Source organism: Calliopsis andreniformis, chromosome 12 (assembly GCF_051401765.1).
Source record: "Calliopsis andreniformis isolate RMS-2024a chromosome 12, iyCalAndr_principal, whole genome shotgun sequence".
Lineage (NCBI taxonomy): Eukaryota > Metazoa > Arthropoda > Insecta > Hymenoptera > Andrenidae > Calliopsis > Calliopsis andreniformis.
The window spans coordinates 856,282-883,016 of record NC_135073.1 but is presented as its reverse complement, the minus strand read 5'-3'; the positions used below and the strand labels follow the sequence as shown (position 1 = coordinate 883,016).

Genomic DNA, 26,735 nt, shown 5'->3' with positions numbered 1-26,735 from the left:
TAAGAGTGATCTCGGAACTTTTTGCTCAATAAATGTCGAAGATGTCTACATTATTCAAAGTGTAAAATACCGCAAGTGGAAATCGTAAGCTTAGTTCTGTTCGAAATGTCGCCCTAGCGGGTTAGATGTGTTGCTGCTGCATGTATAGCAATTATATTAAAAAAGAAAACGAAAAACAGAAAAGTGTGGGTGAGAAATTGGGTATTAAGAAGATATGAACTTGGTGTTTATGAAACTTTATTAGCAGATTTAAGACTAGAAGATCCAATGCAACTAAATAATTTTTTACGTATGAGTTTAAATGATTTTGAGTATCTTCTGAAACTTGTAGAACCTAGGATAACGACAAAGAATACGCAAATGCGTCCTGCCATTTCAGCAAGAGAACGTTTGTGTGTAACATTAAGATTCTTGGCAACAGGTAGGTATAAAAATGAAAAAACTGAGGAAAACATAAATATATTTAAAAAAAATACAGGTATAGATATTGTATTATTTGTTTAAAATACCGTTAAGTACTACCGTTGTAATAGACTGTCGTTGTAAAATACAAACAAATAAGTAAGGAAATAGAATATTATTTGTTTAATACGAATCTTTCTTTTGCATAGTATTATTTATAGGAGACTACTACCATTCTCTTATGTATTGGTTCCATATTCCAACATCTTCAGTGTATGAACTCTCGGCAAATATTTCGGACGCGGTTGGAAGTTGAATGTTAATGTCCGAAACAAAACAATCAAGCTGACAACTGCAGGCAAAGGATTAAATTAATCAAATCACTAGCACACAATAACTCGAGTGCTAACAAAACCGTTCTCCTGCAGTCATATAAAGCGATTGTCCTAGCCAAACTAAATTATGCGTCTATAACATACAATTCAGCTAAACTGAATATTGTAAGCGATTACCAATCGTCGATTGGGTAGGGCCGACGCCGATCGTCGCGCCGAACAACGACGGACACGTGAGCGACACGCGCTTGCGAGGAAGTCAGTCGAAATTAGGCCGCGAATTGTGACGAAACGCGTGTTATACGACTCAATAAATGTCTTTGTTATACATTTGCAAAGTTTTAGTTTGTGAAGCCCTCCCATCCTTACAATATGGTAAAAAAACTTGACGTTTTACACAATAGTGGGCTAAGAATAGTTACGGGTTATTTTCACACAATTCCAATCGGGAGTGTAATGATCGAAGCTGGTGAACCATCATTACAACATAGAAGAAAACTGCTAACTCTAAAATATGCCGTAAGAGCCTCAACATCCACCAACCAAATTATCCTAAACGATATCTCCACTGAAAAGCGACATGAAATCAAACACCAAGCTAAAAATATACCCTTCTACAAAAGAATCCGAAACTACCTCGATGAAATCGAATTCAATCTACTAGCTATGCAAAAAAATAGAGTTCATCAAAACCCCCCTTGGACACTTAAAATACCAACGATTGATCTGTTATTAGAAGCGAAAAAGAAAGAAAATCTCACTGCAGTAAAATGGAGAAAACTGTTCAATAACTTATGTAAAAACTATCCTATGTATACCCATATCTACACTGACGGCTCAAAAACAGAAAATTGTGGGACAGGAGCAGCTTTTACCACTCAAAATAAATCATTTAAATATAGCCTAAACTCATTCAATAGCGCTGAAACTGCTGAAACATATGCACTCCTCCAAGCTCTTAAATTTATTGATAACTCTGACCAACCCAAATTTATAATTTTCTCAGACTCCTTATCCACTATTTTAAAGACCTTAAACCAAAAACAAACCACAAAAATGTATATCCAAATCCAAGAATTGTATGACAAAATAACTAAAGCAAGCAAAACAACAATACTAGGATGGATACCCTGCCATAAAAATATTTACGGAAATATTATGGCTGACTTACAAGCAAAAATGGCGTCCACCCTACCGCCGGACAACCAAACCGTATATAACGCAACCCTGGATATTAACAAACACATTGAAAAACTATGGAAACACTCTTGGAATCAGATTTGGAAAAATTATAGAGCAAGTTCCACCCATCAAACAATTAATAACTTTTACAGCCTACAAAACAAACCACAAATTCAACAAAAAACAACAAACAGCGATAACCCGAATCAGATCTGGACACACTAAAATTACACACTCTTATATTCTCAATAGCACTCCCCCTCCAATATGTGAAACATGTAACACCCCTCTAACCATAAACCACATCATCACCGAATGCTGGAAATATAGTCAGACAAGAAGAAGATTAAATATCAGGGACAACTTCGCCAACGCAACAAAGTCAATAACGTACCAAGAGCATTATTAACCTTTTGTGAAAACATCGGGATCCTCAACAGTTTATGAAGATATAGATCAACCACCTTCCATGAAATCACAGCACCAAACCACCCATACCTAACTGACCAACAAGTTACAAGTCGCTAATAACCTCGATGTTGATTGTGCATTGTTAGCTATCCGAGAGCAGTTGCGGCAAGCTAGTTCAACTTACCGACCATAATCTCAGACACGTTTACACACGTTGTGAGAGCCGCTCTGGCAAGAAATGTCGGAAGTTACTTGCTAGTATATCTGCACCTTTAGAAAGTCGCGAGAGAAGGCGAATGTTAACCTTACTCTCTCATTCTTAAAATCCTGTATTCAACTGTTCCAGGTCGCCGACGAGTGGCACGAGCCACAAGCCACGCGACGATTGCACTTATATTTTCACATTTCGACTTACGTTGAAAAGGAATCTTTTGGTAAAACTCCCAAAAATTTTTCTGACATTTTGAGTGATGAGTGTGATGATCAAGCGATGACATTCTATAGAATATGTTGTATTAATACGCATTTTTTATGAATTAAAACAAAGTCTATAGACATACGTTTATAAGATAATAGATTCTTCTTGTTCTTATAAGACGCTTAGTTTTCGGAAAAACTGAATTTAAAAATTCGTCTAGTATGCGTGCACTTGACTATCTTTTTATTAATAATTGTATTGTTTTACATTTATGTTAATTTATGCAGGTGGATAAATAAATAATGTTGAGATGCATGGTGAACAGTCAGATTTAACAACGAGTGATTGAGAACAAGTTTTTTTATGGTTGCTGGTAGACATTAAGTGTGTATTTATGTTTGTCTGTCAGTATATCACCAGCGTGTACATAATATGTAACATTTCATTATACAGAATTGGTAGTATTTGGTGACTGATTTTCACATTTAATAAACCTATATTTCAACAATTTACAGAATAAATTGTTGAAAGTGTCATACCTGTTGGTGTATACAAATCCATTCTTCGAATCACAGAGTCATAGAATGATGTTACTGTATTACGATACTTTAACTTCTCGAATACTAAGCTATTTATCGAGTCATACCAAAGAATTAGTGTACGTAAAAAGTGCTCTAAATCTTCTGCAGTTACAAGAAATAATGCAGACTTTATAGAAATTAGAACATCAGAACAACGTAATATCAGTACGCGACTTTCTGATTCGAAAGACAAAGCTTTTGTATGTATCAGCAAGGATACCACTTTCAACAATTCACTATATAATGTAAGTGGCAAACGTAAAGCAATATAATTATTAATAAATATATTACATATCAGTAGTTATCATGACGTTGACACTGCTTATTTTTCCGTACGCGTATCAGATAAATCTTTAAATTCAATTTTTTCAAAAACTAATGTTGTACTGAACAACGGCCATCCATAATATAGTTACATTAATTCAAGAACGTTCTGGATAGGCATATGTAAACACGTTGTGCAAAATCACTCCGTCATCGGTGATGTTGCTAACAGGACCATGTATGGTAATGTGTGACCTGACAACGATGCAAGACAGAATTCGATATAGGTGGATTTGACGAATTCGAAGACGAACACAAACAAGGAAAGGTCGAAGTGACCACTTGTACAGTAGCTAACTGTTCAGACATTTGGTGCAATAAACGAAAATTTGCTGAAATTACCCGGTGGATTCTAATCCTTTAATCGCTCACGAACCGTTGAGCACAACGCTAAGTACCTTATAAAAAAATTGCATTCTTTATTTTCTGTTTATTGTTACATATAGAGTTGCCCCTTCTTGGTTGTATCATCTTGTATATAACCTTATTTTAAGTTAATTATTCATAAAAAATTTGTATTGGCACGAAATATTCAATAGAATGTCATCGTTTAATCTTTACTCTCATCCCTCAAAATATCATACAAATTTTTGAGGATCTCGTCAAAGAGACTTCTTCCGAATCGAAAAGTGAAAATATCTGCAATATCAAAAAACTGCGTGTGGCTCGTGCCGCTTGTTGGTGACTTGGACTTAAGAGCCTAGGGTCAGATATGTCAGGACGGTGACATTACCGACAAAATTAGGTAAAAACAGAGGTTTACGCGCCGACAGTACACGTCCTTATACTGAAAGATTTTGAGCTGGGAAAGGCTCATTCGATAGAGCAAGGTTCAATCTAACTCGCTCTGGTCATAATTTAATCAGATTCTGCTGATGTTCAGTAATAAAAGCAAAAATCGATAAATTCACAGCCATGAAATCTAAGCATGTTTAGCTAATTTATAGATTATTTTGAGTGAAATCATGACCAGAGCGGGCTAGATTGAACCTTCCTCTATCGAATGAGCTCTTTTCCAACTCAAAATCGTTCAATATGGAAACGTAAAGCGTCAGGGCGATTTGGCAGTACTTTTTGCCTAGTTAGAAATAAAACAGAGTAAAAAACTGACAGGTTTACTTCGGCTCGGCGCTTGAGGTGGCGCCTAATCAGGAGGCCTGTGGGGGTAACCTGCACACATAACGCGCACCAGCGCATGGGGAATTAACTGCAGAGGTTGGCAGCCATGCGCCATGTGGATTGGCGTCCTGTGACACGAACAAGTGAAAAGAAAGAAGAAACACTTACTTCCGTTCAGACTACAAACGCGAACACGCCCAATAAGAACTTATATTCTGTTAGTTTTTTATGAAGTTAAATATATTATATTTGTTACACATGAGCACTTGTTTGAACGTTACATGTAAAACCCTACAGGCCCGTGCTGCCCTGATTTGGCACGTGAGTTTCGAGAATTTACCCCACTACTACACATGTAACATTACGAACTACGTTTCGTTCATGCCCCACAAGAAGTCCTATGAAAAGTCAGAGTGACATTGAGGTTTGAACGGAAACTGAGCTCGCCGATTCGGATCATTTCGGACGGCTTCGAAAAGAAGCTTGAAACGCTTAGATCCAAGTCACCGTCAAGCACAACGAGGCACACGCAGTCTTTTTGATATTATAGATATTTTCACTTTCCGACTTAGAAGGAGATTCTTCGGTGAAATCTTCAAAAATTTTTATGAAATTTTGAGGGATGAATCTAAAGAACAAATGATGACATTCTGTGCGTATTTTGTATAAAGAATTAAATTAAAACAAGTTATGTACAAAATTCATGATACAATCGAGAAAGGACGATTCTACATGCAATAATAAACCGAAAATAAAAAATATAAATTATTTATAAGATTTATAGTATTTTTTTAAGCCTGGATTAGGTCTGGGTTAGATCTGGGTATATACAAAATAAAAGAAAACGTTGCTAAAAATACATTGAATTAATTTATTAAACTGATTTGCTTTTGCAGATCAAACCAGAGTTTACACTCGAAATATTTCGCGAGTGACTCATGCCGTTCAATGCCGCTTGCGGGTGACTTGGACTAAACCATAATAGCATTTTAGAAACGCGAGAGTAAGATTTGACATTTGCCTTCTCTCTCGTCTTTCCGAAGCTATCCGAAGTGATCCGAAGGACCGAATTCACGTACATCGGCTCGTGCAGTAGTGTGTATAATGGAGGGGGAATCACAGTGTGGCTCCATCTCGCATTCATTAGACAGCCGCATGTCTGTAGATAATATTATTTCTGTAAAAACATTATTTCTGTAACAGCAGATACCGACCAAGAAATCTCGTAAAGTCACGTGACTACCCTAGGCCCTTAAGAACATGTTCTACGTTTCTTGAAACACGTTACACAGTTTATATTCTAATGTAAACCCAAAATGTAGTAAATTATGCTTTTAAAAGATATACATATCAAATAATAGCAAATGATAGTATTAAGATTAGGAATAATTGCACAAGGCAACCAGAATAGTATAGATGAGTGAAACAAAAATTGAAAGTATTTGTTTCTTAAGTTTTTCAGCCAATCAAGTCGATTTTGATATGTATATGTCATTATACGTAGCAAAACCAGAAAATAGGAAATTGTACTATTTAGGATTATGTTTCAATAATTGAAAAGATGTCTATATACAGGGTGTAACAAAAATGTCGCAGTTCCTTAAAAGGGGTGATTCAGGGAGTGATTTGAAACAACTTTTTCCTTAGCGAAAATGTAAGATGAGGCTTCGTTAACGAGTTATTAACGAAAAACACCGGCCAATGAGAGCGCGAGTTTGCCGCCCGAGCGACCGCGGTAGCGTTGGGTACGCGCGCTAGATGCTACGGTTGTACTCCGAACAAGAAAGTCGTCATACATCGAAGAAAATAGCATTAGTATGAAAACTGAAAGCGACATAATAAATAATACCGAGTTCTTCTTTTGTGTATCACTTGAAGTGAATAATTACTTAAAATCGAGGAAAACTACGTGCAACGTAAAAACACGAATATGTAAATTTCTTATTCGCATAACGTATAAACGAAAAAGCAATACAACGAAAAATAAAGGAAGAAGAGGACAAACTTCACCTGTAGTTTGTAAACCTGTGTCACTGGGTCACTGTACCGATCCTGGTCATCGACCGTCGAAATGGTTTATACTAGGCCACGCGTTTAGGTAATTTATGGCTTTATTGCTTTGGTTTCGAAAGAGACATGATCTCGGACTGTCCGAACAAAGAAGGTCTGAGGTGCTTAAACTACGTGGGGGGTACAAGGAGCTTCTTTGGAAAAATTCTACCCAAACCTAACCCAAACCATTCCGACGGTCGATGACCAGTATCGGTACAGTGACCCAGTGACACAGATTTACAAACTACAGATGAATTGCATTTAATTCATTAATGATTATTATTTTTTAAATCTAACGCAGACTACTTTCAACGTTTCTATCTTCAACGTTAATTCTCCAATTCTCCGTTCATTTCTTTTGTTGCATTGCTTTTTCGTTTATACGTTATGCAAATATTTTCATACTAATGCTATTTCCTTCGACGCATGCCGACTTTCTTGTTCGGAGTACAACCGTAGCACCCAGCGCGTACCCAACGCTACCGCAGTCGCTCGGACGGCAAACTCGCGCTCTCATTGGCCGGTGTTTTTCATTAATAACTCGTTAACGAAGCCTCATCTTACATTTTCGCTAAGGAAAAAGTTGTTTCAAATCACCCCCTGGATCACCCCTTTTAAGGAACTGCGACATTTTTGTTACACCCTGTATATCTGTAGGTATGTTATCAAGTTGTCGTACCGGGTATGTGTCGGCATGCTTCGAATTATTAATCGCATAAATTTGTTGAAGTACTGTGAGGGCTTCTTCCTGGCGACGTCGGTACAGCAAATATCTAGGACTTGCTGGTAACAGACTGACTATACAAGCCATGATCAAATTTGGTATGCCTCCTAATCCTGCTAGAACTCGCCAAGAATTCAGTCGAAACCGTTTATTTTGAAAACGTATAATCGAGGGCATAAGTAACCACGAAAGTCCTATTGGTAATTACCGTAATTGATCAATTTTTTTTTCTTTAATTTAAGAACTGAATACAGAGGTGCCCAATTACAGCCATGTATTTCCCTTTCGATTGTAATTACATAAGACATTCTCATCAAAGTGATTTGTTTCTCAATGCGAATGAATATCTATTTTTTATTCAAGGTACAAATTAATATGCACCTGATTGTACCGACCAATTGAGATAGAAATGGTAGTTATTTATTAAAATAGGAGTTAGTATTTTCTATAGTGCTTACTTAGTATTTTCACCAGAAAGATTTTGCTATTCTAAAATGCTTTCATAAAGACATGTTAGAGAGACATGACATTTTAACTTCCATTCTAGGATTTTATGCAAGTTTGCGATATCACGAACAATTTGTATTTTAGGGAACATTAACTGTCTCATGTTTATTACAATAGTGAGAATAAAAAAGAACAATATTACTTCAAAGATATAACGTAAACTAAAGGAAGCGCCTAACTCACATGGCATATATGTAGTCTGCCTACGTTACAAAAACTAGTTCTGAAAAGATACATGCACCCGAGAAAATAGAAAAAAATGGTAGAACGCAATCACGAAATAAGTAACTTGCACGTGCAAAAACCCTATATTTAAAAAGCAGCATAAGCTCATTTGTGAATAATACAAACTTGTATAACATTGAATATTCATAAGAAATAAAAAAAGATTGTTCATATAGGATTGCATGGGTCGAAGGGGTCAATTTATTAGCGCAGACGAATTTTTTATGACATTATTATTACATGAGATATGATGGTCAAGTTTGGCTTTTTAAATGGAACGATATATTTTTTTACAGATCAGTTGATAGTGTTTTTCAAGGCGAATCCAGCGGCGTGTAATTTACGTACACTTTTTTAATTAATTTTCGAGATATTGCGCTTACAAATTTAGTGATTTTCGGCGAAAGAGAACTTTTCTGAACAGCAGGTCCTGCGGGCGGTCTATTGTTCTCTCCCGATGGCGCGTGTTAGGCATTACCCCTTGAAACCGATACTAAAGGAGGGAAGAGTAGACCGCCCGCAGTACCTGCTGGTCAGAAAGGTTCTCTTCCAACGAAAATCACTAAATTTGTAGGCGCAATATCTCGAAAATTAATTAAAAATAGTATATAAATTAGACGTCGCTGGATTCGTCTTGAAACACACTATCGATTGATCTGTAAAAAAATATATAGTTCTATTTAAAAAACCAAACTTGACCATCATATCTCATGTAATAATAATGTTACACAAAATTTGCCTTCGCTAATAAATTGGCTTCTTCGAACCATGCAATCGTGTATAAACCATTTTTTTTATCTCTAATATCTTAGAAAATAATGCACTGTACAGTGTTCGCTGGGACACCCTGTATATCTAAGTAAAAATAAGACTGAAATATCATGTAACAGAAAGTCCATAAATGCTTCATTAAGAAATTATAACAAAAATATGAAACGTGATCTAAATATTATACCTATGTATGTATTATATTTTGAAGTGTCACCCGTCTTTATCAATGCAAGTCTGATTGTGATTTACTATTACATTTATTGTATACCAAATTTCAGGGCGAGTTTGTATATTGATTTTTGTAGTTTAACCTTTTCGAGTAGATATTTTTTAAATATTACAAATAAGTATTTCCTTTTAAACTGCTCCATAAATAAAAATCTAAGGGTGTAATGTCAGATAATCTAGAGAGTTGTGAGACTAATCCCCCTAATCCAGTAGCCAAGTACATACATACTTAGATAGTATACTCGCAATATTTTCGACATCCTGTCACTAAGCACAAACCTACACGAGCCTCTTCGAGCTACAAATAAAGCAAGCGGAATAAATATGATAACTAAGCATGGCTACTAGGCTGCCAGTTTTGCAGCCCTGTCCTAATCCATCTTTAAACATGATATTTGCTAAACCAATTTTTTATTTAGTATACACAATATGTGGTTCACTTGAGGGGTGTGAAAACTTGAAAATCTGACTTTGCTGAATGTGTAGTTTCGGACTATTTATTTTTAAGGTGTTGTTGAATTTCATATTATAAATAGATTATATAAATAGATACCACTTTTCATACACTCTATGGACCTTTTACATAAGCACCTCTGTATTTAGTAAATAATAATACTTTACACATACTTAAATAACAATTATAATTTAACTATTTCAGTTGGAGTTTCATTAATGACTATGTGAATCATAAGCGCCTATAGTCTATTCTGTAGTGTGTCGACATGCGTTAAGAAAAGTAGCAAGTCGCATTTATTTTACGAAAAATAGCACATTTAGACTAACTAGGAAAAAAAATTAATTTCAGCTTTTCTAACGAATAGTAGCATGTTCCATTTATGCCATGAGAAGTAATCTGTTTCATCGTCTCGTTACATAAAACATTTGGACGCTTGCGGCGAAAACTAACACATATTGTTGTGCAAGGAAGGACATTTTCTATAAGTAACTATAATTTTTTTACAAACCTTTTATGTGTTCAGTTATATTACTGTAAATTAATAATTTTCTAGAAAATGATTTGTAATAAAAAGTTTTGTTCTTTCCTAAATAAAACACCGTTTATACATGAGTTATTTATTGATTATTACGTAGTCACATACATAGTAGCACACGAACTATTGGGTTTAATAACAAAATAACGGTAAAATAAACTTTAAATACTTTAATTCGCTATGTCTGCCACACATCGCTTCTAACAAAAAGCACAGACAGATACATAACATAAAAGAAAAAGAAAAGAGGTAATTTCCGTTTTTAAAAACAAGATGGCTGAAGGCGCGCATCTTCAAATTCGTTCAATCAATGAGTGCATGGAACATACTTAATTTTGTAACATTCCCACTTTCCATGTGCTCATTGATACACACACTCACACATTGGCTTTCAAACTTACAAAATTAACTTAAAACAATTATCGTTCGCATAAAACAAAAGAAAATATCACATCCTTATAGGAACAAAAAATCATATTTTTCTCCCTTTCGGCTTAAGATTAAGCAAATCACGAATGTAATAAAATTGTTCTCTCGGTAATGGTTTAGTGAGTATATCAGCTTGTTGTTCTTTTGCCGAAATATACTCTAAATCGAACAATCCTTCTTGAGCTTTTTCTCGCGCAAAATGATATTTAACATCAATATGTTTGCTCCTTTTATGAAACTCGGGATTCCTTAACAGTCTAATTGCACTTTGGTTATCTAGGAACAATTTCGCTTTGACGATATCTGTTTTAAAAATATCACCCAATAATTGTCTTAAACAAATTAGTTCCTTTATAGCTTATGCCGCTGCAACAAACTCCGAATCTGTAGTAGATAATGCAATAGTCTTTTGTTTTTGAGAGCACCACGAAACCGTGCTTTCTCCTAATTTAAAAATACATCCCGAGGTTGACCTACGTGTTTCTACGTCACCTGCGTAATTAGCGTCACTGAAGGCTGGAAGACTAGAATTAGATTTTGCCTTAAAAACTAGACTATAATCCTTTCCTTTCACATATTTCAAAATTCTCTTAACCACATTCCAGTGTATTTTATCAGGCATTTCCAAATATTGACTCATTGTACTTATTGCAAAAGCGATATCCGGCCTAGTTCCAATTGTCAGGTACATCAATAACCCGGTTGCCTCTCTGTAAAGGTCGCTTCCCATTGCTGTAACGGGCTCGTTCGGTCATAAATTGTGCGTGTTCGGCGAATTTTGTTCGAAAAGACGTTCCCACTAGGCGAGCATAGGTTGCTTAACGACGCTTCGAGCCACTCGAAAGGGTCGATTTTTACGAGCGTCCGAGCATGAGAGGCGTTCGGCGCAGGCAGCCACGGCTATATTCCACGCGAGCATCCGAGCATCCGAGCACCCGAGCACGCGAGCACGTGAACAGAGTGAACAGAGTGAAATTTGTAATTTTCAGCCTAATTTTGTATGCTATTTCTACAGATTACTTGTATACGCGCACTTATTGCGTATCGGTACGGGTTCATACATTAAAAGCAGACAAAAACATGTTAATTATTGTTGAAAGCTGCAATAATTATTGCTGGAAACTAAACAATATTTGTTCAAGATGACATAATTATAGCGCAATACCTACATAAATATGAAAGAAAGGTTGTGCTTCTCAGTCATATCTATTGCTCCATTTCTTTGAGTTTTTCCATTATTTGGAGTTTTGCTCCAAATTACCACAATAGGCGACACACTGTGGGACGGAAGACCCTACCCCTTGTGAACCGCCTGCGGTGGCGACAGCGATCGCGGTGCATGGTCGCTTTGGGTTTGCCGGGCTCGTTTGGTGATTAAGCAGATCACGGTGCAGGCTCGCTGGGTACTTCAGACCCTCCTGCTCGTAGAGTTGACACTTTCCAGTGGACGGCGAACACGCTCGCGGCCCGAACTTACAGCAATGGGAAGCGGCCTTAAGGTGCTTGTATCTCCTCCGATTGTTGTTTCCCATGCATGAATGCACTCAGCTCTTGGTGCTTATCCATAGGAATAGCTGTCGGATTGGTATCTGTAATTTTATGTCGCTCCAGGACCCTCCTAGCGTAATTGGACTGATGCAAGAAAATAGAACCTTCTGCATCCCGTTCTATTTGGAGACTTAAAAACAAACTCAAATCTCCAACAGTTACATTAAATTCCTTTCTTAGTTGGGCCAATAATTTGTTTGCATCTTCTTCGTCGGTAGCTGCAATTAGCCCATCATCAATGTAAATTGCTAGGATAAGTGTAGCCTTCTCTTCATTGCTGATAAAAACACATGGGTCTGGCCTGGTAGGTTCCAAATTAAAACTCTTTAGAAAATTAACAAACCGTTCATGCCAACACCTTGACGATTGCGTTAAGCCATACGAACTTCGATTTAGTTTGCACACATTGCTTGTCTCGTCATCATAACCTCCTGGTTGGAACGTAAGAATCGTTTCTTGTAGTTTTCCCTTAAGAAAAGCAGTTTTAATATCAAATTGCCGTATGCACATGTGTCTCGATGCCGCAAGACTCAAAATTATGCGAAGAGAGACAAACTTTACGACTGGACTGAAGGTTTCATATTAGTCAAAGCCTTGTTTTTGCGAATAACCCTTTGCCACAAACCTAGCTTTGATCTTGTCAGTACTGCCGTCAGGCTTTTTCTTCAGTTTATATAACCATCGATTCTTAACTGGTTAATTTCCATGTTGGCACTTTACAACGTTCCATGTGTTGTTATCCCTCAGCGATTCAATTTCTTCTTCCATTGCTCGCTTCCACCGAGCTGCATTTGGACCGTCAATAGCTTCTTGATAGCTTTGTGGCTCTTCGATTTTTATTAACAGTATAGTATCAGAATCGACCATGTCGTTAAATTTTTTTGGTTTTTTAATTTGCTCCTTATTTCGCAGCACTCTTCCTTCTTGCTGCATTACTTCGAGCTCATCTACCTGATTATCCTCATGTGGAGATTCAGGAGATCCACTTGTTTGATCCAAAATAACATCACTCCCAGTCACGGATTCCTCAGACAGCTCTTCCCTCTGGTTTTCGATCTGTATGGTATCATTAACTGTAGGTAGCGATGCTTGAATACAATCATTTGTCAGAAAGAAGATATCTCTTTTAGTTTCAACTTTATCGGTATTTGGAAACCAGATTCGGAAATCTTTAACATCTTCGCCATAGCCTACAAAAAAGTCCTTAACTACCTTTTTATCGAGTTTCCGCCTTCTTTCTTTAGGGATATACATATAAGCAGTCGTTCCAAAAATAACTAGCTTATTAATCTTGGTTCTTCGCCCAAACCAAAGTTCATGTGGAGTTTTTTGATTCCGCGAACTAGTCCCGGTACGATTAAGGATGTAAACTGCTGTATTTACAGCCTCGGCCCAAAGTCTTAAGGGATGATCCTTTACACGAATCATGGTCCTCATGGCTTCGACCACGGTGCGGTTTTCCCTTTCAGCCGCTCCGTTCTGCTCGGGGGTGAAGGCAACTGTTCTTTGGTGCTGTATTCCATGAACCTGCAATATGTTTTGAGCCACTGCATTAATAAATTCCAAACCATTGTCGGTACGAATAGTTTTTATTTCGCTTCCTAGTTGGTTTCGAATCATGACGATAAAATTTTTGATCCGTTCTGCAACTTCATCTTTGGTTTTGAGAAAATAGGCAGTTCTCCAATGCGAGTAATCATCCTTGAATAACAATAAGTAGCGTGATCCATTTATTGATTCTTCTTGAAATGGTCCACACAAATCTGAATGTATGATTTCCCCAGGACTCTCTGTTCTATGTTCGCCCTTCTTATGCTTGGGAAAGGGCAGCCGATGCGCTTTGCCTAGAATACATGCTTCACATGAGAATTTATTTGATTCACTTACTTCGATGCCTTCTGTCTTTAAATATTGTTTTACATGATGTATGTTTTGATGTGCAAGTTTATCGAGCTAGGTTCGAAAGTCTTCTTTTGCAGCTAAGTTCGCAGTGGTCCTATAGTTCTTTGGTTGAAGTACTTTAAACTGCATTTTACAAAGTTTATGCAGTCGTACTCCCACTGCAACTACACATCCATCCTTCTTGAATTGGCATCCCTCAGCAGTCGAGATCTGAATCAGTCCTTTATCCAAGGCAGAACCAGCTGAGAACAAATTACTTCTTAGGTTAGGCACAAACAAAACATTGGAAAGATGTTTTTTCACCCAGGTACTGCCATTGTAAGCCTGGATATTTATGTCTCCTCTTCCCAGGGCATCTATTGATTCATTCCTTTTCCCTACGTTGACCGTAGAATGGTCTGTTATTAATTATTTTATTTACGTTTGCTTTGCTCGTTTTAGCGTTCGCTTCTGTTGTTCCTATCCTCCTTGATGCGAAGTCTACTATGTTGCGTGGGAGAATTTGGATTTGTTTTTGTTTGTGAGTTGGTTGGAGTTATATCTGTAATGTTTGTGCATTGTTTAGCAGTAGTCCCTCCCACTTTCATATGTAACACTCTAATTTGTCGATAGTCGTGAATATTCTGTGTATTTTCTCATCAAAAGTAACTGTGAACGAGCTTGGTATTTTTTTACTATCCTCGTTGATTTATGTAAACTTGGCGCCTAAAGCTTAAAACGTGGGTAAATTCTGAATCTATAATACCTGCTTTTAAATGTGTAATTTTTGAACATAACTTAATGCCATATTTCGAGTACTTGTTTTCGATGGTACTGTTTGGGATTATTGGGGCTACATTTGATAAAATGATGCGTTGTGCTGGTATTAATATTGAGCGAATGTTAATGTTTGTGTTTTGAATTTGTTGGGTACTGGTAGTAGTCGGTTGGGATTTGTCTATAGTGAGGTTTCTTGATTGTATCATAGTTGAGTACGGGTGTGTTTTGCACGTACCCATAATAGCTTGCGTGCTTATGGTAGGATTACCATCACTATCATATTGTTGATTTCACTGCTTCTTTGTCACTCTCACTATCATTGTGTATGATACTCGTAAAAGGCCTGATCTATACGAACACGTCTTATCTCGTCGACGGTCGACTCAGAACTCAAACATGCTGTTGTGTCATACAAAATGTTTAAAAAGCGGTTATATAACGAGCATTTGGCTCATCAGCGAGATTCGTGGTCTGTTGGTATACGTAACCGACCGAAGGTCGCCTTCGGTTGGAGATTCCGTTGTCCTAACAGTAAAACACGGTCAATTGTCGTATGACTCGTTTTTATCGTTAAAATTGAAGTTCAAACAAGGTGAGCATTGTCGAGCAACGGTTTTGAACTCCAGGCCCGATGTCGAGTGGGGACATCGGAGCCTGAAGGAGAGATAGAGTAAATCGTATCACATTAGAACGATACAAAAGATAATTGGCGAGCGCCGCGTAGCGACAAAATTAGCGTGTTTCGCGTTTTGCGGAGACACATGCGGCTCTCGCAGCTGTCTTCTTTCGACAGTGAGTCTTGCGCCAGTCCTTTCGACAGGTCGTCAAGCAATAATCAGCTCAGCCAGTTACACGATTTTAAGTAGTTTGGTCGCCAGACACTTGAAATCCTACTTGCTTCATAGCTGAACCTCTGTCTCTTGCGACTAGGGAGTTGCTCTGTTCGATTTAATACGTATTTTACGTACGACAGAGCACCTAGTTCGTCAAAAGGTAACAATTCAGCGAGATTTGCACTCTTCGAATCGGAGTTTACCCTGATTCTCTGAATTTCGTCTTCGTCAAGGAGCAACAAAGGCCGCTTCCTGGTTGATCCCTGAGAGAGAGAGACCGTGTGACGAATAGATGCACACGGTGAGGTGAACGGAGTCGTGGAGCCTCTGGCCGTCCTCAGCCACCAGGACTAGCAATCGCTAGCTATAGCATGTCCCCCCGCTCGCGAATCCCCGCATTCACTGGGATTCGTACGAAGCAAGCCTTCTTATAAGGTGCAAAAGCGAAGAGAAGAGGCCCCCCCTCCTCTGTAGCCACTCGCTCATCGACGTCTTCTTCGCCAGAGAAGAAGAGTCGATAATACAGTTCACTGCAGTACCTTGTGTTACGGCAAGGCATTGCTCCTCCCTCCACATAGGCTCGTGATCGAAGCCTGGAGTTGGGAAGAATAGGTACAAGCGGGATCGCCATACTCTCGCTTACCGGTGAGGTTCCACCGCGTTTCTCTTTTCCAGACGGCAACGTCGCTGATGTCACGCTCAAAGGGTAAAATAAACGTTACTCCGTACAATTTTAATGTTCTCGCAAGGAAATCTTTTACTAATCTGCTGGTTTACAGTGAGGTTTGGGACCTTATATTAGGTTTGCTGCGTTGTAGAAAGTTTCCCCTCCTTTTGCACAGGGTCCAAGGGCTACTTTTACTCAGAGGGATGATTCAGGGCTTATTGAATCTTCGGATAAGCCCTGTGTTGTCGGTGAGGTGAATCATAGAGAGTCATCGAGTCGTCACACTGACAAGGCGTCGACGAACGTCCGGACCTCCAAGGGCCCCGCTCCACCGCCAACCATAGGAGCCCGACGTCGAGGACCAAGGAGCCCGACGCCGAAAACCAGAGGAGCCCCCGTCCCGCCGTACACGTCACCAGAAAATTAAAAATAAAAGTCGTAAATAAGCCCTTTTCAGGGCCGACTCAAATTTAATCAAGTGTATTTGTTTCTTTTTCAATAGCCTCAATCTCACTTTGTCCGGAACCTAGTTAGATCCCTTATTTTAAGCGATTCTAACACAAAATCACTCAAATTCGTAAGTTTTTATAGCACACAACTGAAATATGCTTCTTTTCGTAAACAACCATCCAAATACATTTATTTTCATGCTGTCTTTTGCTGAAAAGCATTGAAACGTATTGGTCTTCCTCACAAATGTGCCACTTTTTGTTAAAAATCGTACACATATGTTTTTCTTCGCGGACGGTTACAAAAAGGTAATATATACAATCATATCGAAGACCAGTGTGGTTTTCTTTGTAAGACAAATAAGACGTACTTCTCAATGCATATCGGTACATAAAAAAGCTCAATCACGTATAGCACACGTACAATTCACTTTTAGGTCAATGATATCCATAACTATCGCGTGTGAGAGACATTACTCCAACTTAAGTAGTTAAATCTGGGCATTAATAGATATACATTATTTATGATGTTTACGTTTACCTAAGGCCGATATATAACCCACGTTTCCTAGTATATCCAAAATAACCAAACAACTGCCTCTTTGTTTCATTGGCAAGAATTCGATTAAGTAGACTCTTAATGTCACGTTATTGCCAGCTAATCTGAAGTCCGTAAATAAATATGCAATTTAAATTAAGTAATCTTTACTTCACATTGACAATATTATTATCATTTGACATACTTGACTTCATAAACAATTAAATAAACTTACCCTAATCCAAGTATAAATACGGATAAGTTTATCAACAACATAGTTTGTGCGAAAGACAAAGTAATTGAAGCGCAAAAAATAATGACCATTGCAACAGGAATTGATCCTTTACGTCCATTAGCATCACTAATTACTCCAAACAGAAAAGTTCCTATCGCCATCCCTAGTCATACAGAAAAGTAAGTACTGTTTTAAAACAACTTTAATCCACAAATACATACAATAAAAAATTTGAATATCTATTACAAAAAGTGATACTCATGATATATCACAGGCTTGGAAATTAACTGTTCTTTTTGGCCAATTTTCGAAGGCGACGTGTCCTTCCTTCCACCGCATGTCACCTGTCTCCGCGGCGATCGTAATGTTCAGAAGGCCTCAGGCGCGTGCCATAAGAATCGCACGTGACGCATTGGGGCGACGACACTTGTATCAAGATTTCCATATCACCGATGAGGTACTATTGCTAGTGCGTTTTTTTGTTGATTCTTTTTCGCAATTTTCCGAACTATCGACGGAAGACAGTGGAATAGGCCTACAGGGGATACCAGTGACAAAAAAAAACCCATTAACAATAGTACCTCATAGGTAATATGGAAATATACTGATACAAGTGTCGTCGCCCCAATGCGCCACGCGCGATTCTTGTGGCACGCACCAGAGGTCTTTCGAGCACTATGATCGCCGCGGAGAGAGGTGACGTGTGGTAAGAGAAAGGAGGCGTCGCCTTCGAGAATCAGCTGAAAAGAGTAGTTAATTCCTAAGTCTGACATATCAGTAACATATTTTTTATACTATGTGGTGCTTGTTTCGGTGAACAGAAAACGCTTCCTGAACGAAATTAGCCTTACTGTTAGTGTAGAATCTTATACATATAAACAAATACAATAATATAGACCGTTGATAATCAACTGCCTTTACAACATATAACTTTAAACATAGAAATTGTGAAATTATTTTATCCTTTTTTGCTAGTGATTTTGCTAAAGTCAAAGTAATCCGTGAATCAACTATCTTTCGTTAGAATACCAATAGAGAACTGTAGATTCGGGTCTTACAAAAAACAATATTTCTTTTGAAGATTATATTCCTCTAACATTTCACTTCTCTCGTATGTCTTTTGTTTTCACAACTAAAGTACCACTTTTACACACAGCATAATACTATATTACAACTGTATTACCTATAGTCATTTCATGCAAAATCGGACACTTTTCGGAATAACGTTTCGAATCTTGTTCAAATTTGGATATGTTATAGTTTTTAGCGATGTTTAAACGTATGTCAAACGGTATTTCAAAATTTCAAAAATTATGGATTTTACAACTGCTTTAAGTGGAGTGCTAACTTTTTTCCAAAAATTCATAGCTCTTGAACTAATAACAGCACGAAAATCAGCTCGTGTATGTTTTTAGTAAAGACATTGAAGCTCTGAATAAAAATTATTTTATATAAAAAAAGTTGTTTTGAACTGTAAGAAATTTTCAAAATTGCCGCCTAAACGACCTGAGTGGCACTCCCCGGAAGCAACCACCGAGGCGGAAATGCACCCCGCGAGGGCAAGCGGCAACCCCGGGGGAAAACCCAGGGAAAAACCCAGGGAGACAACGCATCTCGGCAACGTAGCCGAAACTGCGTGCGGAACGGGACCCCACGCGTAGGGCCCCTTCTTCTGGCTCGAGAATCGCTACTAGCAACATCGGTGAAATTCTTGCGCCTGATTTGACGAATTCATTGTCAGCTTATAATCATTGTAATAAGCGCTCAAGAGTTAGAACATAATTTCAATAAATTTCTAACATATCAGAAGTGCGATATAGCCACGTGCTGTACCGCGTTCGCGGATTTTGTGTGGAACAGCCGACAAAATATTCCGCTCACGGTGACGCGATAGAGACACCATTTCGCTGTGAGCTGCGTATATAGTGTATATAGTGGAAGAGACAGTGACTCTATTGTGCATATTGTGTATATAATAGTGTATAAGTAGTGATAATAAGTGACAAGATGGGTCGTAACTCTCGTCGTGATAACGAAACGACGAAAAAGCGACACGACGGCTCTTCGGATACAACCGAAGAGGGTGTGCGGGAGCAGAACGCTCGTTTAGAACGCTTAGAGCGATTAATAGAGGCCTCGCTAAGCCGTACAGCGCGTTCGCGGTCGCGTTCACGTACGCGTTCACGTACGCGTTCTCCTTCGCCCTCGCGTCGACGCTCGCGTGCGCGTTCTCCTACGCGTCCGCATCGGCGTCCACGCTCCCGTTCTCCGCCGCGCGTACGCTCACGTTCGCGGTCAGATTCGCGTGCTCGCACACCACCCACGGCGTCCAACCCCATCATGCAGCGGTTGGACCGATTGGAACAATTGGTGGAGAAGTTGGGCAGACAACGGTCGCAATCGTCTTCGCAAATACCCTGTCGCGCTCGACCGGGGGATGAACTCTTGATACCGGTTTATGACCCGGAAGTGGAGGACCCAACCATTGAACGTTGGGTCAAACAAGTGGACGCTCTGGCCGAAAAATTCGGGTGGAGCGATGACGCCGTGATGCGGCTGATTACGACGCGGCTAAAAGGACATGCTAGGAGGTGGTTCGACGCACGCCAGGATGTGACCACAGCCTGACGGGACATTCGGGGTTTGCTGAAGAAGCAATTTCGGAACGTAATGTCTTTTAGCCAACGTTTGGAGGACGTTACGGTGTACAGGGCGAAACCGGGGCAGCGGCTCGGGGATTATTGTTTCCAGAAGCTCGAGAAGCTGCGGAAACTCGAGTTGGTGATCCCGGATGAGCACCTAATCGATGCCGTGATCGGTGGCATACCGGATGCTGCCATAGCCCGTTCGATACGGTCAGCCAAAGTCACCGACGTGAACGAACTATATTCCCTAATGCGGAATCTTGGAGAAATGCCGATGGGAGACTCACAACGGAAGTCGGCAGCGGGACCTTCGCGGTGGAGGCAACCACCACCACCGATACCAGGCGACGATGACGGGAGATGAACGTTGACACGTTCATAAGGAACTGGCAGGCCCAGTGGCCTGGAGATTTCGATGATTATTGTTAATATTTATTTATATGTATTATTTATGTTTGCGCAGAAACAGAATCGCTGAGGGATAGTCTGGGACTACCCCTAACGAGGCGATCGGAAGCTGCGGCGAGCGATACCATACGTCAAGGACCAGGCGACGAGGTACCTGGGGTACCTCACCGCAGTGAACGACGTACGGGAGAGCGACAACGGGCAGCGCGCCGTGGTACCATGCCGCAGCAGGAGAGGAACGCAGCGATCATGAATGAGTTGGCCGAGGATGGGCACTGGGTGCCCTAGGTCGTGGACCGAGGGTGGACACTGGGTGTCCCAGGTCAAGTTGATTCCGATGTGATACTGGGTATCGCAGAATCAGCGAACAACGATTGACCGAAACAAGCACTGGGTGTTGTGTTGAGGCAGTCGGAGGTTATTTTGAATGACGCTGGGCGTCAGGTCAAAATAACCGAATACAGGGTGCATTGTCTTCAGCGAGCATTGGTTTGCTCAATCTTCAGGTCATCGTTGGACTTCACCACTGCAGCGAGCGTTGTAGCGCTCACCTCATCAGGACTACGATGGACTTCATCACTACAACGAGCGTTGTAGCGCTCACCTCATCAGGACTACGATGGACTTCATCATTACAACGAACGTTGTAGCGCTCGCCTCATCAGGGCAACGATGGACTTCATCACTACCACGAGCGTTGTAGCGCTCACCTCACCAGGACTACGGTGGATTTCACCATTGCAGCGAGCGTTGTAGCGCTCACCTCATCAGGACTACGATGGACTTCATCACTACAACGAGCGTTGTAGCGCTCACCTCATCAGGACTACGATGGACTTCATCATTACAACGAGCGTTGTAGCGCTCACCTCATCAGAACTACGGTGGATTTCATCATTGCAGCGAGCGTTGTAGCGCTCAGCTCATCAGGGCGACGATGGACTTCATCATTACAACGAGCGTTGTAGCGCTCACCTCATCAGGACTACGGTGGATTTCATCATTGCAGCGAGCGTTGTAGCGCTCAGCTCATCAGGGCGACGATGGACGTCGCAATGCAGAACGTGCCCTCTTCGAGAGAGTGTCTGAGGACAGACGTATCGTCAGGATGGCCGAATGTAAGAAATTTTCAAAATTGCCGCCTAAACGACCTGAGTGGCACTCCCCGGAAGCAACCACCGAGGCGGAAATGCACCCCGCGAGGGCAAGCGACAACCCCGGGGGAAAACCCAGGGAAAAACCCAGGGAGACAACGCACCTCGGCAACGTAGCCGAAACTGCGTGCGGAACGGGACCCCACGCGTAGGGCCCCTTCTTCTGGCTCGAGCATCGCTACTAGCAACATCGGTGAAATTCTTGCGCCTGATTTGACGAATTCATTGTCAGCTTATAATTATTGTAATAAGCGCTCAAGAGTTAGAACATAATTTCAATAAATTTCTAACAGAACTATATCTTTCTGCCATTGTTTTAAAGAAATATAATTTTTTTGTAATGAAGAAATATTTTATAATCTGGAAAAAAATTGGAATATAGCACCATTTTTCCCCGTGGTGGATAGCTTTTCAAAAATACAGACGCTTTAAAATTGGCTGTATAAAAATTCGTTGAAGTAAACACTGCGTCGAATTTCACGAGTGCGATGCGTGGTGTGGTGTTCACTTCCACCGCGAGTAGCCTCCTCCGTGTCTCAGGACGTCGTAAATAAAAACTCTCCTGTCTTGGCTCCGGCCACGTTCGATGTCTCGCGTACGGTCGGTGACCAAGCCCCCCCCCCCAACCGCATTCCCGGCATCAATCGCGCGCCCTTTTATTACTAATACCACACGTGGTATACCTATGGTAGAATTAATTTCAACAGGCGGCTCAGGGTCACTCAGCCCCTCACGCGCCTTTCTGGTGGGTCAGAAGAGTGAGCTCACGGATATTCCACACGCGCGGCAAATGCGTCCGCGCGCACGGGGAACTGCCGCGGTGGGGGGAACCTACCAGAAAGGCGCGTGAGGGGCTGAGTGACCCTGAGCCGCCTGTTGAAATTAATTCTACTATAGTAACCACAGCTCTCGATATGCTTCGTTCAAGGCAATCCGCCATAAAGTATATTCAGTATGAAGAAGAGTCCAACACGCCTCTGTACGCTCGCCAACCTCGCCTACGAAGAAACGTCGGTAATACAGTCAACTTCTCTACCTTGCGTATAGTAGCAAAGCGGTACAGTAATGTTGCGGACGAGAGCCGCTCTCGGGTCTGGTCGCGACTCTCGTCCGCGACTGGTAGTCGATTCGGCTTCCTTTGCTCTCGGTCTCCGAGATAATTGGTACACGACCGGAGAAGCAAAAAAAAGGGTCTCGCTCGAGCTCGATGCCCGAAATCAATGACGTCAGAAAAGACAAGGATAGCATTAGGGATTTAATAGGAAAAATTGAAGTTCCTTATTTGCAAACAGATTTTCACGCAAGTAACACCAATCGATTCCTTGTGCTCTCCCGATAAAAATGATATCAAATACGACATGATTCCTATTATTTATAATAAAGATATTTAAATAATAAAAGTTGGAACCCTGCGACGGTTACGGAGAATCGTCAAAGTTACTTTTTTATCAGTTCTTTACGAGCTAAAAATGACATAAACAGAATTTATGTATATTATATTTAATCGATGTCGGAAAGAAGATATTAAAAATAAAAAAATAAAAATTTCTAAACATTTAAAACGGAACTTATATGCATACTTTTTGTATTACGCTTTCATTTTCTTAATAATTTCGGTCATTAAATAATTAAACACAAAAATATGAGGGAATAATAGGGAGTTAGCCCTACGACGAGAGCCGCGCTCGTCGAATCGACTACCACTTACGGACGAGAGTCGCGCTCGGGTTTAGTCGTGCCTTAGAATCGACTACCATTCACGTACGAGAGCAGCGCTCGGGACTGGTCGTGCTTAAAATCGACTACCACTCACGGACGAGAGTCGCGCCCGAGTCTGTTTACGAGCATGACCTTTCGTTCTACAAACCAAGTTTTATGTATCTTTGTTACAAATAATCGGAATCATGTCGTGTTTGACATCATTTTAATCGGGAGAGTACAAGGAATCGATTGGTGTTACTTGCGTAAAAATCTGTTTGCGAATAAGAAACTTCAATTTTTCCTATATAAATCCCTAATGCTATCGTTGTTTTTTATGACGTCCTTGTTCTCGGGCGTCGAGCTCGATCGTGATGGTTCCAAGAATTGGTTTCTCGGCGGCACGTATCAAACGAGGTAGTGGGGATAAACCACGGCTCTCGTCCGTGTAGACGAAACGGCTCTCGTCCGCAACATTACTGTATTCCCCCACCTAACAGGCACGGTTTCGTAATCCGGAGTCGTTTCATACGAGGACAATTACAATTTAATCGTAACCTAAAGGGTCGGTTCCACCGACTTTGTGTTTCAAACGTCAACGACGCTGGCCAAGGAAGCGCACCCTCCAAGAAGCGACATCCAAGGATCACCCATTCAACTCCCTTTGCGATTTTTATTTCAATAAACGTCTGTCTTTATAAAGACAAACGAAGAAGATTACATATGAGGTCGTTAATCAAGAGACACATAAACGTGGTTAACTAAAAACTGGTTTATTAGCACGATGAAGTGTAAACTACAGCAGTTTGACTCCGACTGTCCACGCGCCCTCACATCATCCTTTCTTATACCTTACAAACTAGAGATAGTAACAGGAAGAGAGAAGGATGGAAAGAAGGCTGGAAAACGAAGAGGAAAGCGGACAGAACAGAGAGAAAAGTGAAGAAAGTAAAAAGGGGAAAATTGTCCTGAGCCTCGCGCGGATCTGGCCGCCAGATGTGACTGACGATGACCAGACCCGTGCCAATCCTTGGGACAGAAAACGGAAATGGAAATTGAGAGAAAATGACAAGGCCGTGGTGGCAGTGCCGAACTGCCACACACATGTACGTTTCTTTGGTTTAACCCACATTTCTCCCTAATCCGAATCATCGTTAGAGGTTCTTTATCACTTCTAACACAAATATTAAACAAGGCTGATCATATGTGTGTGTATTTGCTAAAGAGTTTCCTCATTCTAATTTCATCTATTTGTAGTGCTATGTGAAGCTGGAAAAAGTCTCGCGAAACGGCAAAGGAGTATGTTACATCTGGCCATCACCTTGCCCCTTTTTCATTATCAATAAGCGAGAAATGCTGATGTATTTCGTAATATGTTATACGAACGATTGCAACCAACTCCGCCAACCTGTTTCGGCAAAACAATATGTAAGCGTTCTCCTTTTTGGTATTACGAATTATGACCCAAAAAAGAATATTATAAGAACAAGACCCAATAGCGCGCAAAGGTTAAGTTGAATCTTGAATTATATCGAGTCAGTCAAGGATCAGAGCGAATCTCTGATTATCACCCACGCAAGAGCTGTAACATTGTAACAACGAGAGCGTACTGTAACTTTTAGCAGAGAACCGCGTAAGAGTCGAAGGGTATCGCAAGTGTATTCCACGAAGTGTACTGCGCCTCCTTAGACCGCGTCAAAAGAATCCGCAAAGTTCCAGATAGGAAAGTGTGTGCAATAAGGAAACCGCATCGAGAAACTACCACGAATAATTAGCTAGAAAGGAGGAGTTAGTATGTAATTTGCATTTTGTTAAATATATGAAACTGTTAAATCAAAACATAGTCTACCAGCTCACTTCTCCTCTTTCCTTTCATATACATTTTTAAGATAAGTTTAATCAAGATGTGCTTTAGCATTTTTAAAGAGCAAGAACGCTGTGACAGATATGGGAGGCCGCGAACTACCCACTCACGTACCGCGACTAACACGGTTAGTCATTGCCGCTGTTGCGAGGTGGTTACTACGAAATTCGCGTTCTCGCGACACTACTGGTGACAACACGAGAATATAAGGCATCGTGAGAGGACCGACTGGGAGTACGTATCAGTCGCCATTAGCGAGCGATAATCGAGCGATTCATAAGTTGGGTCTCTCACTTTTGTAATCACCCGATTCTTCACTACGGGGTTAGTTGAAGTGATGTATACTGCTTAGCGACGGAATACCCGTTTGATCACCGGTTCTAACGTGAGAGTGATCTCCGTGTTGACCATTCCTGAGCCTCCGTGATCACCCACGTGAAATATTTCGGTGGACCACAGGCAACAGGTTCCTCAACTAAAGCTAATGGGTGGTGTAGCCGTCGTGGACCTGCAGTGTCCCTACCGACTTTGATCCTGCCGAACGCCTTCCTTGTAAACTGTACAACCAGTGGGGCAGTGGTTGCGACATCTACCGACCAGGAGTTTCGACTTCACCGCCATAATCGAGGAGCAGCAACTCCTATCTGATGAAAAACCCCTAGCAGAAGCAGCAGCTCTTGCCTCGTGTTCCGTATTCCTAGTAAAGGTGTCCGGCCTCTATCGCGCGTTTCGCCATCAACAGCCAATGAAACTGTTTTTCACTAAACTAAAGGCTTTTCTCATTCGCCTATCGAATCCGACATCTCTTTTCCCGCCCCCCGGTGACCACGTTTGATGTGTGGTCACAACTCTTGAAGTCGATCTCAGTCACTCAAGACGACCGTCCGTGTAGTTAAGACGTAATAGGTAAGATAATTATTATTAACTTCGATTAGGTTGATAAGGGTCTATCAGAAAATGTGGGACATTTTTAGAGATTAAATTTTAGACATAGATACAGTGAGAAAAGTTCATGTGCGGATATGTCTGAAGACGTTTGATTTTTTAGTTGTACGTAATTTCGTATTACGTACTGTTAGAATCGATGAAGATGATCTAATATTGGTCCGGATTAGGGAGAAAGATGGATTAATCCAAAGAAACGTGCAAAAGTAATTCTCTTTATCTGTCCTGAAAAGGACAGAGCTTTATTAAATAAAGTTTCCAGGGTGCTGAGGGTGGTAGTCCGTACCGACCTCTTTGAGAGTGCGGCGCTTTCTCGGTCAGTATCTGGGATGTTTGAAACAGGAAATCGGTGAAACCATACCAATTAGCGTACGATGAAATCGTACTTGT

At 40.4% G+C, this 26,735-nt stretch overlaps 1 protein-coding gene across 1 annotated transcript in view; it reads right to left on the bottom strand.

Annotated features, from left to right (window-relative positions):
• The window catches only part of LOC143186082 (synaptic vesicle glycoprotein 2A), a 34,506-nt gene extending 16,714 nt beyond the window's left edge, over positions 1-17,792 (bottom strand). Inside the window, exons 1-3 of the mRNA XM_076389482.1 lie at positions 17,632-17,792; positions 17,400-17,521; positions 7,504-7,742 (exon numbers count right to left, since the gene is read on the bottom strand). Coding sequence (XP_076245597.1) covers positions 7,504-7,742; positions 17,400-17,521; positions 17,632-17,792 — 522 coding nt within the window. The remainder of the gene's footprint in view (positions 1-7,503; positions 7,743-17,399; positions 17,522-17,631) is intronic.
• Positions 17,793-26,735: the final 8,943 nt, after the last annotated feature.